At 46.2% G+C, this 20,664-nt stretch overlaps 1 protein-coding gene across 1 annotated transcript in view; it reads right to left on the bottom strand.

The window, feature by feature from the left end:
* Window positions 1-20,664, bottom strand: part of LOC144511801 (polymeric immunoglobulin receptor-like) — a 103,214-nt gene that overhangs the window by 2,659 nt on the left and 79,891 nt on the right. Inside the window, exons 8-10 of the mRNA XM_078242137.1 lie at window positions 14,312-14,638; window positions 6,944-7,270; window positions 84-117 (exon numbers count right to left, since the gene is read on the bottom strand). Of these exons, the coding sequence (XP_078098263.1) occupies window positions 84-117; window positions 6,944-7,270; window positions 14,312-14,638 (688 nt within the window). The remainder of the gene's footprint in view (window positions 1-83; window positions 118-6,943; window positions 7,271-14,311; window positions 14,639-20,664) is intronic.

The raw sequence follows: 20,664 nt of genomic DNA, 5'->3' as shown, positions 1-20,664 counted from the left end.
GGAAGCAGGATTATCTATCAACTGTGGCTTCATTCAGAATGGCTCAACAATTGTTATTTATAAGATGCAAATTCAAATCTTACCTTGAGGTATTGTTGGAAACTTCTGAATTTCCTACTGTAGCAAATGAACATGAATGAATAATTCAATGAAGAACTGATAACCACCACAATTCCCTTCAGTAGACAGTACTTATAGAAAGTGAGCCTGGGTGTTGTGAGTGGGGGAATGGCAGGTTGGTGGTGGGGGGCAGGGGTTTAATTCATTCTGAACACTGGCTGGTTAAGTTTCCTTACATCAATTGGTCAAATACAGGATGAATGAACAGCGATTTTTTGAATGGATTCTGTGTCCTTAACTGACATATTGAAAAGTGAGCTGAGGAGAAGGTTTTGATTTGATTTATTATTGTCACATGTATTAGCATGCAGTGAAAAGTATTGGTTCTTGCGCGCTGGACCGACTAAGCATCCCTAACATGGTGACAGGAAGGACAGAGTGTAGAATGTAGTGTTACAACCATTGCTCGGGTGTAGAGAAAGATCATCTTAATACGAAGTAGGTCCATTCAAAAGTCTGATGGCAGCAGGGAAGAAGCTGTTCTTGATTCGGCTGGTATGTGACCTCAGACTTTTGTATCTTTTTCCCGATGGAAGAAGGTGGAAGAGAGAATGCCCGGAGTGCGTGGGGTCCTTGATAACTCTGGCTGCTTTTCCGAAGCAGCGGGAAGTGTAGACAGAGTCAATGGGTGGGAGGCTGGTTTTCTGAGGGGGTTTCACAAGGGGCTAATAGTGTTGGAAAGACAATATTCTGTGAAGTATAGCATAAACTTTCAATGTCGTTTTATTATTAGTGGTTGTTATTAGTATCAGTGAAAGTTTCTAAACTCTTTACCCAGAGAGTTGTTCTGATCACTGGCTCTTTCATAGATTCATAGAAACCCTACAGTGCAGAAAGAGGCCATTTGACCCATCGAGTCTGCACCGACCACAATCCCACCCAGGCCCTACCCCCGTATCCCCACACATTTACCCGCTAATCCCTCTAACCTCCGCATCTCAGGACACTAAGGGGCAATTTTAACACGGCCAATCAACCTAACCCGCACATCTTTGGACTGTGGGAGGAAACCGGAACACCCGGAGGAAACCCACGCAGACACGGGGAGAATGTGCAAATTCCACACAGACAGTGACCCAAGCCGGGAATCGAACCCGGGTCCCTGGAGCTGTGAAGCAGCAGTGCTAACCACTGTACTACCGTGCCGCACTTTCAGTTTCCTTGAGCCAACTGGTCAAATTCTGGATGGATGGATAGATATGGATGGATATATATGGATGGATGAATAGACTTGGATGAATAGATTTGGCTGGATGGATGAATAGACATGGATGGATGGATGGATGGACGGATGGACGTTGGTTGAACGGATTTCCTTGTCTTGAATTGTCGCATAATCTTGTGCAAGGGGAGCAGAGGAAGAGATAGATTTAGTTTATGGTCAAACAGGCAGCTAGAGGACTGAGAGGGTTTTATCAAAATGGAGGTGACCTCAGAGGCCTGTCGAGAATTTGCAATTGAAGAAGGCCCACATCCATTTGGGCTATTAGATTGAAGGGGGATCTCCCTGGCAGGAGTTATTGTGGTTGTGGCTCTTTAGTTTGTGTGGCTCCATGAATAGGGGGATTGAGAAGAGGGTCCAATGGCCTTCCACCTGCTGGGAGGTTGTCTTCAAAGAGCTGGCTCTGGCCCCAGTAGGAGGAGTGGGGTGCGGGGGATGGGAAGGGATGGATGGTTGGGGGGGGGGGGGGGGAACAGTGGAGGTTGGGGCTTGATACCAGGAAAATTCCAGTGACTGCTGAAAATGGCTGCTAAGTAGACCCTTAATTGGCTTTGTTGACTGCCTGTCTCCAGGGAGTAGGCTGACAGTTCCCATGGTAGTCTGCCCATGGGATACTGGCCCAGAGGTGGGACAACAGTGGAGAACTGTCCCAACACTCAACTGTCTGAAATTCCCCTTGCCTCCACCTGTAACATCACCTCCAGGGAGTTAGGGTCACCAACCCTCCTGGATTGATCTGGAATCTCCAGGACACTGGAGAAAAATCATCCGGACATTAAAAAAGATTTCTTTTGGTCATTTCCTTCGAACACTTCTCTTTATTGGTTATAAAAATATTGAAAATGGTGGGGGTGACGGAGGGGGGCAGTGGAAATGCTATTTCACTGACAATCATGCATCATCCACTCAAAAAATGAGCCTTTATGTTTTCCAATTCGCGTAGGAAGGTGGTATGTCACGAGATGCATGTGTTGGGTGACTGATGGTTGGAGCATGGTTGGAGAAGTATATTTCTATAAACTTCCTACAGTGCAGAAGGAGGCCATTTGGCTCATTGAGCCTGCACTGACTCTCTGAAAGAGCATCTTACTAGCCTTATGCCCCTAACACCCCCCCTCACCCCCCCACTGTCCTATTCCCGTAACCCTGTAAATTTACCATGGCCAATTCACTAAACCTACAAATTCCTGGACACTGAGGATCAATTTAGCATGGTTAACTCACCTAACCAGCACATCTTTGGACTGTGGGCGGAAACCGGAGCACCCGGAAGAAACCCACGCAGGTATGGGGAGAACGTGCAGGCTCCACACAGACAGACACCCAAAGCTGGAATTGAACCTGGGTCCCTGGTGCTGTGAGGTAGCAGTGCTATCTATTGTGCCATCGTGCCACCCTAATCAAAGTTGGCAACGCTAATGGCACTGGTAAGAATCCATCCAAAGCGCCGAGCCGTGACTGCACCCTTAATCTTTTCTTCCCTTGTGCAGGGAAAGATTACTTGATGCCTCACTGTCCAATGTGGTCAAACTCAAAATGAGGGTGGATTTGCCACAGAGCTTCTTCAATATATGTTTCTACCCCATAACACAGAATGAGGTTATCTTCTTTCATCATAAAGTGAGGCTGAAACAAAGAGAAATAATCGTGGCCTCACTTGTTGCTCATTCGAAATCGAAGTGATGACTTGCAAATGTTTTTATGTCCAGATTAAGATGCCAATTTATCTACATTTACTGAATTCTACGTGCTACCGCAAGCAATGATTTCACTAAAGCTCATAGATGGATTAGAGTCATAGATTCCCAACAGTGAAGCAAGAGGCCATTCGGCCCATTGAGTCTGCACCAACCACAATCCCACCCAGGCCCTATCCCCATAACCCCATGTATTTACCATGCTAATTCCTCTGACACTAAGGGGCAATTTAGCATGGCCAATCAACCTTTGCTGTACACCTTTGGACTGTGGGAGGAAACCGAACCCCCCGGGGGAAACCCACATAGACATGGGGAGAATGTGCAAACTCCACACTGGCACTGACCCAAGGCCGGAATTGAACCTGGGTCCCTGGCGCTGTGAAGCAGCAGTGCTGACCACTGTGCCACCGTGCTGCCTGATCAAATAAGTATGTGTAATATTCTACCCAGGTTTAGAAATGCATCGTTGTTATCTCACTCTCACTGGATTCGGATCCTGGGATTCTCTCCCAAACAGCACCAACACTACATGGATTGCAGCAGTGACCTGCCACCAAATGTTCACATTTGGACTGGATCCTGGACTTCCGAACCCACAGATCGCAATCAGTAAGGATAGGCAACAACACCTCCTCCACGATCATCCTCAACACCGGTGCCCAACAAGGCTGTGTTCTTAACACCCTTTTATACTCCTTATACACCTATGACTGTGTGGACAAATTCCACTCCAACTCAATTTTCACGTTTGCTGATGACATCACCACCAATGGGTCGAATCTCACATAATGATGAGACGGAGTACAGGAAAGAGATAGAGAATCTGGTGAACTGGTGTGACAACAACAATCTCTTCCTCAATGTCAACAAAATGAAGGAGAGAGTCATTGACTTCAGGAAGCGTAGTAAAGGACATGCCCCTGTCTACATCAATGGGGACGAAGTAGAAATGGTCAAGAGCTTCAAGCTTTTAGGTATCCAGATCACCAACAACCTGTCCTGGTCTTCCCATGACAACACTATAGTTCAGAAAGCCCCCCAAAGGCTCTACTTTCTCAGAAGACTAAGGAAATTTGGCATGTCCACTACGACTCTCGCCAACTTTTACAGATGCACCACAGAAAACATTCTTTCTGGTTGTATCACAGCTTGGTGTGGCTCCTGCTCTACCCAAGACCGCAAAAAATGACAAAGGGTCATGAATGAAGCCCAGTCCATCACGCAAACCAGCCTCCCATCCGTTGAGTCTGTCTACACCTCCTGCTGCCTCAGAAAAGCAGCCAGCTTTCAAGAACCCCACGCACCCAGGACATACTCTCTTCCACCTTCTTCTGTCGGAAAAAGATACAAAAGTCGGAGGACATGTACCAACCGACTCAAGAACAGCTGCTGCTCCCCTGCTGCAAACAGACTCTACAATGGGCCCACCTTGCACTCAGCTGATCTTTCTCTACACCTTAGCTATGAATGTAACATTACATTCTGCACTCTCTCCTTTCCTTATCTCTGAACGGTATGCCTTGTCTGTATAGCATGCAGGAAGCAATGCTTTTCATTGTATAGTAATACATGTGACAATGATATATCAAATCAAATCAAATTTAGTTAGAGCTGGCCTCCTCAGAGGCACCAACATCCCATGCATGGTGGGGAAAAAAATCATAAGACATAAGAGATGTTTCCACTTATGCACTGGGGTTGCATGGCACAGTGGTTAGCACTGCTGCCTCACAGCGCCAAGTACCCAGGTTCGATCCCGGCCTCGAGTCACTGTTTGTGTAGTGTTTGCACATTCTCCCCGTGTCTGCATGGGTTTCCTCCGGGCGCTCCGGTTTCCTTCCACAGTCCAAATATGTGCGGGTTCGGTTGATTGGCCATGCTAAATTAGTGTCAGGGGAGTTAACAGGATAAAAAAGAGGGGTTACGGGAATAGGGCCTTGGTGGGACTGTGTTCGGTGCAGACTCGATGGGCCAAATGGCCTCCTTCAGCACTGCAGGGATTCTGTGATTCTATGATTATGACAGAACCAAAATCTAAAATGGTTACTAAAATAACCGATGAGGAATTCAGGAAGAAAGTTCTTTACTCAGAATTGTTAGAATGTGGAACCTGCGAAATGTGAAACTTGCTACCGTAAGCAGAAGTTGTGGCAAAAGTCATAGATGCTTTTAATGGGGAGCGAGATAAAGGCATTTAGACGGAAATGAACCAAAGGGGATGCTAAAAGAGTGAGATAAGGGGTGACTAGAATGGGCCTCATGTGAAGCACAAGCACTGGTATTGGCCAAGTTTCCGTTCCGAGTTCGATTCAATACCGACTGAATTATAATAATCTTACATAGAATCTTACCGTCAGGAATTGTCCGATTCTCTTATCTTTACAAGGTTTCCACCATTTATTTTTGCTGTTCCACACCAGAACACTCCTTCATTTCCTTTCCTCTTGGTAACAATAAAATTAACTAACGTATATAATCTTGTGAAAAGGCTGAGGAGAAGGTAGATTCTGAGGGGGCTTCACAGGGGGCTAATAGTGTCGGATGGACAATAATCTGTGAGGTGCAGCACAGTGGCATGGTGGTTAGCATTGCTGCCTCACAGCGCTAGGGACCCGGATTCGATTCCTGGCTTGGGGCACCGTCTGCATGGAGGTTGCACATTCTCCCCGTGTCTGCGTGGGTTTCCTCTGGGTGCTCTGGTTTCCTCCTACACAACAAAGATGTGTAGGTTAAGGTTGATTGGTCATGCTAAATTATCCCTTGGTGTTGGGGAATTAGCAGGGTAAATGTGTGGGGTTACGAGGATAGGGCCTGGGTGGGATTGTTGTGAGTGTGGGCTGAATGGCCTCCATCTGCATTGTAGCGATTCTATGAACTTTCAATGTATTTTTATTATTGACGGTTACTATTAGTATCAGTGAAAGTTTCTAATCTCCTTACCCAGAGAGTTGTTAGAAGGTGGAACTTGTTCAATGTGGAATTGGGTGCAATCGCTCAAATCCAGTCCTGCTGGATTTCAGACCTTGCTGGAATGCGGTCGGGTGGTTCAGGCCACGGGTGGTTCATGTCTCTCTGGGTCGGCTGGTGTAAGGGTCACTTGGAGTGGCGGAGAGAGTGGAATATGAAGCAGTGAAGCCAGTAACTAGTCGAGAGCTACATGACGGCGAACACAGTGCCGAGGCAGAATTGTCCAGGTAAGTTTAAAAAAACACTTACTCGGTTAAAATTGGTGCACAGAACGTCTTAAAAATGTCCAGCTTATGGACATTGCTGGTTTTTGTTTAGTGAATCTGAGGTATGCTGAAGGAATACTCTTGCTCCCATTTCCTATGTTTCTGTGTTTACCTGTACCATAAGGTGCAGTGGTGCCAAATATTGTAGATACTTTTCGGGTGAATCGAGAGGAACTTACTGAGGGGGAAAAGAATAGAAGGATATGCTGCAAGATTGAGATGAAATAGGGTGATAGCCTTGTGTAAAACATGAACAACAGCATTGACCAATTGTTCAAAGAATCATAGAATCCCTACAGGACAGAAGGAGGCCATTTGGCCCATCGAGTCTGTACCGACTACAATCCCACCGAGGCCCTATTCCCGTAACCTATATTAACCCTGGTAATTCCCCTGACGCTTGGGTCAATTTAGCATGGCCAATCAACCTAACCCGCACATCTTTGGAGTGTGGGAGGAAACTTGATCACCCGGAGGAAACCCACACAGACACTGGGAGAATGTGCAAACTCCACACAGACAGTGACCCGAGGCTGGAATGGAATCCGGGTCCCTGGTGCTGTGAGGCAGCAGTGCTAACCACTGCACCACCATGCCAGCCTCTGTTATTGTTTTGTGAGTTTTATACAATACTGATTGAATTATAATAATTTTATATTGATCCTTACCTTCAGTAATTGTCAAGTTTCTGATCGCTACGATCTTTATGTCATTGATTTTTTCTGCTCCACACCAATACTCTCCTTCATTGCCTTTGTCTATGTTATTCATGGTAACGATAAAATTATAAGAATTATCAATAGTGATTGAAACGTTCCCGTTATTCCGATTCTCTGGAACTCCATTAGAGCTGGCAATAATAATACATTTATTTACAGAGGTTGCTTTACACAAGAATTTCTGATAGAGTCTCTCCTTCTCCGTGAACAGACACGGTATAATGGCGGCATTTCCCACAACACCACTGACCTCTGATAGGATTGGTTCCCATCTACCTGTTGATAAATGAGAAAAAGAGCCATTAAAAGTTCAAAATGGTGAAAAACTGAACATTTTTCATTGCCCAAAACATGATAAATTAACCAAACATTGAAAATGTCAACAATATTTTCTGTTTTTAAAGTACGAAAAGGATTATAGTCATAAAATGCAGTGTAATTGTTAAACGCTCCTGTATTCAATTCTTGCTCATTCTAAACACTTCATTTAAAATTTCAGAGGTGTCTGGGTCTAAGGTTAATAAAAACCATTTCTATTTTCTGCAGCTGCAATGAAATTGCTCAGCATGTCTGGGTGAATTTTCAAAGTTGATGGATGGTATCCAACTCCAGGCCTGTTCTACAGGAACTGGGTCTAGTTTTGGATGAACATGAAAGACTTACAAGCAACATGAGTTTGTTACTTGTAGGTCAAATAGAGTTTGAATCTTCATTGCAAAGTATACCCACTGTGCTGTTAGGGTGAGAATTCCAGGACTTTGACACAGCGATAGTAAAGGAACAGCAATACATTTCCAAATTAGGATGCTGAGTGGCTTGGAGGGGAGCCTCCAGGTGAAAGGTGTTCCCAGGTTTTTGTTGCTCTTGTCCTTCTAGATGGTGGTGGTCGTGGGTTTGGAAGGTGCTGCCTAAGGAGTCTTGGTAAGTTCATGCAGTGCATCTTGTAGATGGTACACTGTCACTGTTCATTGATGGGGGAGGGATTGAGTTTTTTTGTGGAAGGGATAGCAATCAAGTGGGCTGTTTTGTCCTGGACAGTGTTGAGCTTCTTAAGTGTTGGTGCTACACACATCCAAACAAATGGAGAGTATTCCATCTCTTTCCTGACTTCCATACCCACTCAATGGTGGGTATGGAATTCAGTGCCTGAGTTGGTGGTGGAGGCAGATCTGCACCTTAAGTCCTGTAAGCTACAGGCTATGGGCCGTGTGCATGAATATGGGATTAGAAAGGGCACTTGAGTGTCTTTGGCTCAGCATGGACAAGATGGGCTGAATGGCCCCCTTCTGTGCTGTATCATTTCTGTGGTTCTATGGTCAGCCTTGAAAAGTCAGGTGGTGGGTTACTCGCCTCAGGATTCCTAGCCTTTGACCTACTCCAGTAGCCACAGTGTTTACATGGCTAGTCCAGTTCAGATTCTGGTCACTGGTAAATTCTAGAATGTTGAAATCTCACCCATTGAGATCAAAAGCTACAAGAAAATGTTGACATTATTTTTGAGCTAAAAATGATCAACTGTCATTTGACATCAATTGTGATCAAAGGCATCGAATTCGCTCAGAAAACCTGCATCAAAACACAAGGAAATGAATTAAATAAAACCTGAATTTATTTATTTTTATTTAGTCCAAAAAAGCTATCAGTCCAGATGTTCAAAACCACCATCAGATCCCCATTAGTTCTTAGTTCATTTTATTAATGTATGCATTACTATTATGCTGTATTCAGGATTGGAGGAGTGAGTCTCGGTGGCCCTGGGCGTAGAGTGGGGGATGGCGAGAGGAGAGCAGAAGAGTGGGGTGGAGGAGAGAGGGGCAGAGGGAGGAGGAAGTGGGAAACGGGGGTAGGACAGAACCATTGAAAAATTACAGCTCAGAAGTAGGTCATTTGGCCCATCTTGTCCATGCCAGCCCGAGGACACCCAGGTTCACTTTGTAATCCCACCTTCCTGCACTGGGCCCATTGCCCTTATGAGGAAAGAAGACTGGCGCAATCCAGGAGTGGGGGAGTGGTGTCTGGATGGGGGGTTGAGGAGGGGGGAGGGCGGCGTGAGAGGAATCTTTGAGAGTGCGTGAGTAATTAGTGAGTACCACACGCTATTGTCTGGGTTCACTTGCCCTTACCTTGCCACTAGTCGAGGTCCTTACTTGCGAGGATCACGTACGGTTCCCCAGCAACGGGTACCAGATGTGATTGCCTCGGCAGTGGGAGTGGAGACCATTGAAGCCTCCTGGGTGGTCGGGGGCAGTGCCCTTCGCAAAATAGGAAGAATCTGCCTGGCAACAGCAGGAACCCACATTCAAATGGGCTGATGAGATGTGTTCCCTAGCAACCATCTAGATAAGTTCAGACGTAAATGGCCCTGTTATCAGGAAGTGGTTTCGCGAGATATCTGTAGCATCAGGGGTGGCATACAGATCCTAATTTTCGAGGGTCAAGGAATGTGGGAGAGGCAGACAGTTCAGAAAACAGTGAGCAGAATCAAAGATAGCCAGGGTATAATTGCCAACTCCCGCAGAAGCAGAGAGGCCAGTTTTAACACGTCACAGGAAGGTCGGTTTTAACATGTGACAGGAAGGCCATTTTTAACATGTCACAGGAAGGTCGGTTTTAACATGTCACAAGAAGGCCAGGGTAACATCTCACAGCAAGCTTGCTAATAAGAGAGGCCACTTCTAAAGTCTTACAGTTAACTTAATGCAGAAACCTTCAGACAGGCAGTTTATCTGTCTTCGCTGAACCAGGCAGGCACTTTCCAGACTGGATCACCCTCCTGGTATCGAGTGGTAACAACAAGCTGGATTTTGCTGATAGATTTGTTTCAGGTGGAGGTTGGTTGGGGAATGGGGGAGTCTTACCAAAACATTGGTAAGGCCACATTTGGAATACTGTGTGCAATTCTGGTCACCCTATTATTGAAAGGATATTATTAAACTAGAAAGCCAATGCACCTAACCAGCACATCTTTCGGTCTGTGGGAGGAAAACGGAACACCCGGAGAAAACCCAAACAGACACGGGGTGAATGTGCAGACTCCACATAGACAGTGACCCAAGCCAGGAATCAAACCCAGGTCCCTGGTGCTGTGAGGCTAACCACTGTGCCACTGTGCCGTCCTCAAGAATCCCACAACTGCCTTTCAACCTGCCCTTCCACCAGTGGGGTGTTGCTGTCAGAATGCACCGGAACCCAACTCCAGCATCTCCAGACTGGGCCTGCGGACAAGTTTGAGGAGGCCTGGGGAGGAGAGTTGGCCACAAGGCCCAGGAGTGAGACTCTGTTGGGCAAAGCCCTAGGCTGGGATGGAGGGTGGAAGAGGCTGATGACTGTGTGTGTGTTTGTGTGTGAGAGGGAGAGTCATAGAGGTTTACAGCATGGAAACAGGCCCTTCAGCCCAACTTGTCCATGCCGCCCTTTTTTAAAAAATCCCCTAAACTAATACCAATTGCCCGCATTTGGCCCATATCCCTCTATACCCATCGTACCCATGTAACTATCTAAATGCTTTTTAAAAGATAAAATTGTACCCGCCTCTACTACTACCTCTGGCAGCTTGTTCCAGACACTCACCACCCTCTGTGTGAAAAAAGTGCCCCTCTGGACACTTTTGTATCTCTCCCCTCTCACCTTAAACCTATGCCCTCTAGTTTTAGACTCCCCTACCTTTGGGAAAAGATATTGACTATCTACCTTGTCTATGCCCCTCATTATTTTATAGACCTCTATAAGATCACCCCTCAGCCTCCTACGCTCCAGAGAAAAAAGTCCCAGTCTATTCAGCCTCTCCTTATAACTCAATTCATTAAGTCCCGGTAGCATCCCAGAAAATGACACAGGACAGCTGCTGTGTGCTGTGTGAACTCAGATTAATAAAGTATTATCACAACTCCTCATGTACAAGTAGTGACCTCCCATATTCCCATTTCTATCATTTTCCATTAACCTATTTCCAAATCCCTTCCATTTATACTCTTACAAACCAAAAATCATATTCCGCCCAAGCCTCTTTTATTGATACTTTTATGAAAAGTGAGTGTCGAGAACTGCACTTATTGTGCAGTTTTCTGCACTCTTTCTAGTTTAATAATACCCTTTCTATAATAGGGTGACCAGAATTGCACACAGCATTCCAAGTGTGGCCTTACCAATGTCTTGTACAACTTTAACAAGACGTCCCAACTCCTGTATTCAATGTTCTGACTGATGAAACCAAGCATGCCGAATGCCTTCTTCACCACTCTGTCCACCTGTGACTCCACTTTCAAGGAGCTATGAACATGTACCCCTAGATCTCTTTGTTCTGTAAGCGTGTGAGAGAGAGAGAGAGAGAGTGTGTGCATGAGTGTGTGGGGGGTGGGGAGAGAGTGAGAAGGAGTGTGTGTGTGTGTGTGTATAGAGAGAGTGAGAGTGAGAGTGAGTGAGAGAAAGTTAGAGTGTGTGTGTAATTGGGAGAAAGAATAAGAGAGAGATAGAGTGTGTGTGTCATCCTTCCAGAGAGATGAGGAAAACTTGCTGGTCATTTATGGGCGACATTTTACAATAGTTTCAGACCACAAGCCATTGTTAGGTATATTTAGAGAAGCCGGTGCCACTAATTGCCTCTGCAAGGATGCAGAGATGGGCTCCTTTGTTTGCAGCGTACAGTTATACGTTTCAGCATCACCCTGGAACGCAGATACCATGAGCAGATGCAATTAGCGGTTGCCTTTGCCACAAACAGTCGCACCACCACCGGTTCCTCAAGAGATTATACTGGCTCTGCATCTGGTAGAGACCTTGCCAGTCTCGGCGAAACAGATAAAACTGTGGAGAAAAGAGAGCCGGTATGGTCAGAAGTAAAGAAGATGGTAATGCGAGGGTGGCGATATAAGTCAGAGTAGCTCAAACCCTACCAAAGTAGAAGGATGGAGATAACCTGTGAAGATGGGGTGTTGCTGCGGGTGGCGAGAGTTTCTCGTGCCACCCCTGGGTAGATGACTCCACGAAGGTATGGTGGCACAGTGGTTAGCACGGCTGCGTCACAGCGCCAGGGACCAAGGTTTGATTCCCAGCTTGGATCACTGTCTGAGTTGTGTCTGCATGTTCTCTCCGTGTCTGTTGGGTTTCCTCTCGGTGCTCTGGTTTCCTCCCACACTCCAAAGACATGCTGGTTAGATGAATTGGCCACGCTAAATTATCCCTCAGTGTACCCGAACGGGCGCCGGATTGTGGTGACTTGGAGATTTTCACAGAAAATTCATTGCAGTGTGAATGTGAGCCTACTTGTGACTTTAACTTTAACTCCTGTTACAAGAACTGCACCACTCTCATCGAGGTCAAAGTAGAATGAAGGCCCCAGGCATATGTGTTTTCACCAGGCATTGGCAGGGAAACAGAACGGATGGTTCGTCAATGCCATAGTTACGAAGCTCAATGGGCTTCACCACCATTGGGAATGGCCTGGTCAACCTTGGTCGAAGTTACATATAGATTTTGCCGGCCATTTCTGGGTCATATGTTTCTTATATTAGTTGTAGTTGGATATGCAGTTGATGAAGTCCCCAACAGCCACGGACACCATTGATCGATTGAGGAAATTCTCTGCTATCCATGGCATTCCGGGAAGTGGTTGTGTCGGACAATGGCACATCATTCACTGTGGAAGAATTCCAAAAATTCCTCAAGTCCAATGGCATTCACCATGTGAGGTCAGCACCTTCCCACGAAGCCGCAAATGGACCAGTGGAGAGTGCGGTACAAACATTCAAATCATCAATAATAAAACAAGTAAACTGTCCTCTTCCTTTATGTATGGACAGTTTTTTGTTGTCTTATAACCCCACCCCAAACGTGACCACAGGGGTTACTCCAGCAGAGTTGCTGATGGGATGCCAGTTAAGAACACAACTGGACATGATGTTTCCAAATTCGCCAGGGAGTGTGCAGGCTAGGTTAGTCTTTCAGAAGGAAAACTGTGATTCAAGAAAAGGAAACAGAGTGTTTCAAGCGGGGGGTGCAGTCTTGGTCAGATATTTTACACCAGGCCCGTCCTGGGTGGCTGGTAAAATTGTGGAGAGAACAGGACTGGTCTCCGACGTTGTGGAGATACAAGGCTGTCAGCTCAGGAAACAGGTAGAACATCGGAGGAGGAGCGAGTGATGGACGCAGAGGATCAACAGGTACCCCCTGCAGTTGGTTGAACTTTGCCGGGGTTGGTTACTGGGATTTTGGTGGAGAATGTGGGAGCGCAGCAACCGCTGGTTGTGGAGACTGAGGAACCAGAAGCTGCTGAAGAGCCACCAGACCCTGGATTGATGAGTCTGACTTTCTCGTCTGTCCCGTCTGGCCCTTTAAACTTAGGAGAGCAAACCACTGAACTGAGGCGCTCTGCCAGAGACCGGAATCCTCCGGACTGATTAAACCTTTGATGAGTTTTCCATTTCTGTGACTCTTTTCGCTTTAACACTGAGCCTGTTCTTTATTCCTCCATAGTTGTATTTCGGATTTTAGTGGGAATGATTGTGGCCCATTAATTGGGGTGGGGGAGTGTTTAGAGGGCCATGTGATTGGGTCAGGCGCTGTGGATTGTCAAGGTGGGAAGCTGAGCCAATCGGTAAGGGGGTGCGAACCACGGATGAAGGAACGTTTTGCAGTTGGAGCCAGGGATCTGAGTAGTAGATTTGCATTGTAATTCAGTCTGACCTTGTTGCACATGTATATGTATATATAGGTATACTCTTATTGTTGGCAATAAAGCCTTAATTGATTCAATCCAGATCGAGTCGCCCTCGATCTATTACAAAGCAATGATTTAAATCTCCTTCCAAACCTGCAACATCTAACACCTAGAAGGAGGAGGGAAGCAGGTGCATGGGAACACCACCACTTACAAGCTCCCCTCCAAAACACACACCATCGAGACTGGGAAATATATCGCCGTTCCTTCACTGTCACTGGCTCAATCCTGGAACTTCCTCCCTAACAGCACTGTGGGTGTACGTACACCTCGTGAGCTGCAGTGATTCAAGAAGGCAGTTCAAGGATAATTAGGGATGGACTATAAGTGCAGTTCTCGACACTCACTTTTCATAAAAGTATCAATAAAAGAGGCTTGGGCGGAATATGATTTTTGGTTTGTAAGAGTATAAATGGAAGGGATGTGGAAATAGGTTAATGGAAAATGATAGAAATGGGAATATGGGAGGTCACCACTTGTACATGAGGAGTTGTGATAATATTTTATTAATCTGAGTTCACACAGCACACAGCAGCTGTCCTGTGTTATTGCAGCCAGATCACATTATCAGAGCTATAATCAATCTTCTGAAATATTCTTACCTGAGAAAACCTTCAGTATGACAACATCTAAAGCATGGAGAGTGTTTTGATATAGAGGTCCACACCAGTATGTTCCTGTGTCTGTCTCCTCAAGTCGTTGTATGGTTACAGAAATGTTACCGTGGGTATTAGCGATCGATGTTCTTGCATCAACATTCCAGACTCTGTCTCCGTCAATGCTCGATATCTGATTGCAACGAGTTTCTGAAGTTTTCTTACACCACCAGATTTCAAAGTGTTTGTACTGTGTTGCCTGTGGACATTCCACAGTGATGGTTTCTCCCACTGCAGCTTTCATCACTATCGAGGCAGTTTGTGTCCGTAAAACTGTTGGTGAAACATAACATTTTAAGAAAGCTGGAAATATCCCAACAACCAATTGTAGACAATCCTTTTGGTCCAATGCTAGCCAGTGCTTCTCAAGGGGACCCACACAAGTCCTGGGTGGGACTGGAATCAAGAATCTTAAAGCAGAGATGGAGGACATTCGGCCTGTCATGGCTGTGCCAGCTCTTTGGAAATTTATTGTCCAATTGAATCCCACGGCCCAGCTTCCCCCACAACCCTGCACATTAATCCCCTCCAAACACATGTCCAACTGCCTTCTGAAAGTTCCTTTGGAATCTCATTCCATCACCATTCCAGGTGGTGTATTCCGCATCATAACAATCTTCTGCATGAAACAATTTCCCCTCATTTATCCACTGGTTTGTATTCCAACTATTTGAAATCTATGTTCTCTGGTGACCAATCCACCAGCGAGAGGAAATAATTGCTCTCTCCACTTGCTGTATTAAAACCCTTCCTCATTTTCAATACATTGATTAGATTTCCCTTTAATCTGCTCTGTTCCAAGGACTATTATCCCGGTTTCTCCAATCTGTTCACATAACTAAACTCCCTCATCCCTGGCATCATCCTGGTAAATCCACTCTGTGCCCTTGCCCCCTTCCTCGAGTGTGGTGCCCAGAATTGTAAAGTAAAGTTTATTTATTAGTCACAAGTAGATTTACATTAACACTGCAATGAAGTTACTGTGAAAATCCCCTCGTCGCCACACACCGGCACCTGTTCAGGTACACCGAGGGAGAATTTAGCCTGGCCAATGCATCTAACCAGCAAGCCTTTCAGACTGTGGGAGGAAACCGGAGCACTCTGAGGAAACCCACGCAGACACGGGGAGAACGTGCAGACTCCACACAGACAGTCACCCAAGCCGGGAATTGAACCCAGGTCCCTGGCACTGTGAGGCAGCAGTGCTAACCACTGTGCCACCGTGCCACCCCTTTTTATATCCCCATACTTGAAGTACCCAATACTCCAGCAGAGATGTAACAAGTGAGCAGTAAAGGGTTAATGTAACTCCTCATTTTTAGAATTAATATTCATTTTTAAAATCCCAAGATTTCCACAACTACCTCTCATCGTGCCCTTCCACCAGTGGGGTGTTGTTGTCAGAGTGCACGGAACCCAACTCCAGCACCTCCAAACTGGGCCTGGGGACAAGCATGAGGAGGTCCTGGGGAGGAGAGCTGGCCACAAGGCCCAGGGGTGAGACTCTGTTGAGCAGAGCCCCAAATGTGTGAGTGAGTGTGTGTGGGAGTGAGAGAAGGAGAGTGTTTTTGTGGGAGGGAGAGTGAGAGAGAGTGTGTGTGTGTGTGTGTGTGCGTGTGAGAGAGTGAGAGAGTAAGTGAGAGTCTGTGTGTGAGGGAATGAGTGAGTGTGCGTCTATGTCTGTGTGAGGGATTGTGTGGGTGTGTGTCCTTGGGAGTGAGAGTGTGTGTGTCTGTATGGGAGTGAGAGGAGTGTGTGTGTGCGCGCGTGTGTGTGTTTGTGTGTGTGTGTGTTTGTATGTGTTTGTGTGAGTGTGCGTGTGTGTGTGCGTGCGTGTGTGCATGTGAATGTATGTGTGTGTATGCGCTTGTGTATGAGTGCTGTGCATGTATGCGTGTGTGTGTGCGTGTATATGTGTGTGTGTGTATGTATGTGTGCATGTGTGTTTGCGTGAATGTGTGTGTGTGCATGTGTATGTGAGTGTGTGTGCATGTGTGTGTGCATGCGTGCGTGTGCGTGTGTGTGTCTTTGTGTGTGTGTGTGCGCGCATGTGTGTGTGCGTGTATGTGTGTGTGTGAGTGTGTGAATGTGTGTGTATGTGTGCATGTGTGTGTGAGTTGTGTTTCTGTGTGTGTGTGTGCGCCTGTGTATGTGAGTGTGTGCATGCGTGTGTGTATGTGAGTGCCATGCATGCGTGCGTGCATGTGTTTGTGTGTGTGTATGTGTGTGTATATATGTGTGCATGTGTGTGTGTGTGTGAGTGGGTGTGTATGACTGTGTGTGCGCATGTGTATGTGAGTGTGTGTGCATGTATGTTCATGTGTGTGTGTGTGTGTGCGTGCGTGCATGTGCGTGTGTGTGTATGTAAGTGCATTTATGTGCGTGTGTATGTGAGTTTGCGTGCGTACGGGCGTGTATGTGTGTGTACGTGTTTATGTATATGTGCGCGTGTGTGTGCATGTGTCTGTGAGTGTGTGCATGTGTGTGCGTGTGCATATGTTTGTGTGAGTGTGTGCATGTATGGGCTTGTGTGTGTGTGCGCGCATGCATGTGTGTGTAAGTGTGTGTGCGTGTGCGTGTTTTTGTGTGTGTGTATGTGCATGTTTGTGTATGTGTATGTGCGTGTGTATGTGTCTGTGTATCTGCGCGTGTGTGTGTGTGCGTATGTGCGTGTGTGCGTATGTATGTGCGTGTGTATGTGTGTGTATGTGCGTGTGTATGTGCGTGTGTACGTGTGTGTGTATGTGCGTGTGTATGTGTGTGTGTGCGTGCGGGTGTGTGTATGTGCGTGTGTGTGTATGTGCGTGTGTGCGCGCGGGTGTGTGTATGTGCATGTGTGTGTTTGTGTGTGCATGTGTGTGTATGTGCATGTGTGTGTGTATGCATGTGTGTTTATGTGCGTGTGTGTGTATGTGCATGTGTATGTGTGTGTGTGTGTGCGTGTGTCCGTGTGCGTGCGTGAGTGTGTGTGTATGTGCATGTGTGTGTATGTGCATGTGTGTGTATGTGCGTGTATGTGTGTATGTGCATGTGTGTGTGTGTATGTGTGTGCGTGCATGTGTGTGTGTGCGCGCGTGTGTGTGTGTGTGTGTGTGTGTGTGTGCGCGCGTGTGTGTGCGTGTGTGTGTGTGTGTGTTCTGTGAACAAAGAACAAAGAAAATTACAGCACAGGAACAGGCCCTTCGGCCCTCCAAGCCTGCACCGACCATGCTGCCCGACTTAACTAAAACTCCCACCCTTCCGGGGATCAGATCCCTCTATTCCCATCCTATTCATGTACTTGTCAAGACACCCCTTAAAACTCACTATCGTATCCGCTTCCACTACCTCCCCCGGCAACGAGTTGCAGGCACCCACTACTCTCTGTGTAATAAATCTGCCTCGTACATCTCCTTTAACCCTTGCCCCTCGCACCTTAAACCTGTGCCCCCTAGTAATTGACTCTTCCACCCTGGGAAAAAGCTTCTGACTATCCACTCTGTCCATGCCTCTCATAATCTTGTAGACTTCTATCAGGTCTCCCCTCAACCTCCGTCGCTCCAGTGAGAACAAAGCAAGTTTCTCCAACCTCTCCTCAGAGCTAATGCCCTCCATTCCAGGCAACATCCTGGTAAATCTTTTCTGCACCTTCTCCAAAGCCTCCACATCCTTCTGGTAGTGTGGCGACCAGAATTGAACACTATATTCCAAGTACATACAAACTTTGGGCCTGCTCCTTCAGGATTGAGCCAATCGTGACAGCGGCCATCTTTGTGATGCATTTGGTGACTGGATGTGTTCTGGGACAGCTGCCTTCGCAGTAGGATGTGGGGTACAGGAATGCGACACCAACTCACCGAGAGAGAGAAGCACATTCTGCAGGTCAGCCCCTCAGCCTAGCACTGGGGTGAGGCCAAGCCAGTCGATTTCAAGCCTGTACTCTTCCAGAAGGAACAATATATCCTGCTTTTCGAGTAATGTCCTTTCTTCCTTTGTGTTATCACAAGCAGGAGTGAATCAGGTAATGGCCTCAATTATAGAACCTCAGCACCAGGGCTGTGATCTCGTTCATCTTCCCAGCCTGATAAATATTTTACAAAGATAAAAACCTGGGTCATGTGAAGCCACATTCTCGATGAATATAGTGGCTCCTTTAGACCCCAGAAGTTTTGTCTGCGTTTCTTTAATCGTATTTGAAGCAGAAACGCAATATCTAAATTGCAAAGATAATATATATTATGAAGCGATGTTAATTGGTCAGAAATGACGGTGTGTTAACTTATTCAACAGATAGGATGGCAGGGAGGATAGTTGAGGGCGCAGGCAAGAATTTCTTCAACATGATATTTGCTCAACATGTTGGGAAGTAATGGGTTTAATCCGTATCCCGAGATATTTGATTTCCATGTGGGCAAAGTAGTAAAGTTTATTTATTCGTGTCACAAGTCGGCTGATATTGACATTGCAATGAAGTTACTGTGAAAATCCCCTAGTCGCCACACTCAGGTGCCTGAGGGAGAATTTAGCATGGCCAATGGCATCTAAGCAGCACATCTTTCAAACTGCGGGAGGAAACCAGAGCACCCGGAGGAAGCCCACAGACACGGGGAGAACGTGCAGACTCCGCACAGGCAGTGACCCAAGCTGTGAATCAAACCCAAGTCCCTGGCACTGTGAGGCAGCAGTGCTAACCACTCTGTCACCGTATTTCACAGCACAGAAAGAAACTCTACTGCCCATCATTGAAACTGCAGAACTCTCAGGAAGAACTATCCAGGCTGTCCTATTCCCCATCTTCCTCTCTTTTTTTTACTTCAGATATGACAGGCATGATGGATTCTATTCCTGTCGCTATCTCTAGGTGGCAGGAGTGAGCGCCATGTGGGTTTCTAGGTTAATTTGCAAATTATACGAATCTGTTCACATTCCTGTAATGTCCTCCGATATTCCACTATCCCCCTCCCTGAGGGGACTCTCCATTCCTCTGAAACCAAGTGCCCCACCATTAATGGTCGTGTTTTCAATTAGATCCAACATTTTGAGACTCTGTTGTCAAACCTCTCCTCCTCGCCAATTCCCTCTCCCCCTCTTCAACACCCATCTCTTCGACTGAGCTTTTGGTTCACCCTTTCCACCTGCCCTCCTTTGGCCCAGAGTCTGTGTTTCTTCACTCCTCTGTGAACAACTTTGAACCATTTTCCTCAGATGAAGATTCAACATAAACGTGAATTGTCATTCCAAATATAGAACAGGAAAATCTTACTTGATATCAAAGTGAGGAGCAGCAACGCGGTGAACCTCATGGTCCCGGCAACAGTATCCACAGTTTTCAGCACAAGTGTCTCTAAATCGGTCAAAGGATCTGCACTGAATCATTTACTTCCTCATAGCAGTGGAATTATCTCCCCCACACCCAAAGGTTCAGAGAAGTTGACCAACCACACTCTTTCACAACTTGGTTTGGGTTGATGTCAACGGTTGCAGTTGCAGGAAATGATCTGTTCTTGGCTGACTGTTGTCAAAGTACAACGTTACATAAAGATGTTATCCAAGGAAAGACATCTTCTTTGTAAAGACATTTTCAGTTGGAACTTCTGTTTGTTCTGCTTTTTGCTGGAATGTGCATTGAAGCAATAAATCACCCTCCTTGGTGCTTTCCGTCGGAAATTAATTCCAATGCATCCTGTTTGAATCATGAACAACAATTCAATTTGAGGAATGGGAATCAGTGTGACTTGGTTTTCAGGGAGTGTGAAGAGGAACAGGACTGAGGGTGTTTTAACTTAAAGCACATATATAGTATTTTGAACTGGGCTGTTTGCTCCCTCAGGTTTACGAGATCCAAAGAGAGACCGAGCTTATCAGATTTCTATTCATTTATTATCAGAGATCTATCGACCTTTAATGTTTGAATGATTCTTTCTCTACACCCCAGCTCTGACTGTAACACTATATTCAGCACCCTCTCCTTTCCTCCGCCCCTATATACTCTGTGAACGGTATGCATTGTCTGTATAGCGTGCAAGAAACAATACTTTTCACTGTATCCCAATCCAGGTGACAATAATAAATAAAAATAAATCAAATCAATTACAGAGGCTGACAGTGCGACACTCAAAATCTGACATGTAACTTTAGTGAGACCACCTAACCAGCCATGATGAAACTCTGTGCCCCTCCCCTGCCCCTTCCAAATCTCCAACCCAGCTGAAAATGCCAATGTTCCTCAGCTGAAGCATTGGATGTGATCAATGGTCCATCCCACATTCACTTAGCTGAAGTCACATGAATATTTTCCTCAGTTCAATGGGTTTTCTACA

This window comes from Mustelus asterias, chromosome 25, assembly GCF_964213995.1.
Source record: "Mustelus asterias chromosome 25, sMusAst1.hap1.1, whole genome shotgun sequence".
Lineage (NCBI taxonomy): Eukaryota > Metazoa > Chordata > Chondrichthyes > Carcharhiniformes > Triakidae > Mustelus > Mustelus asterias.
Note: the sequence above shows the minus strand (reverse complement) of the source record. Positions and strands in the feature narration are given on the sequence as shown.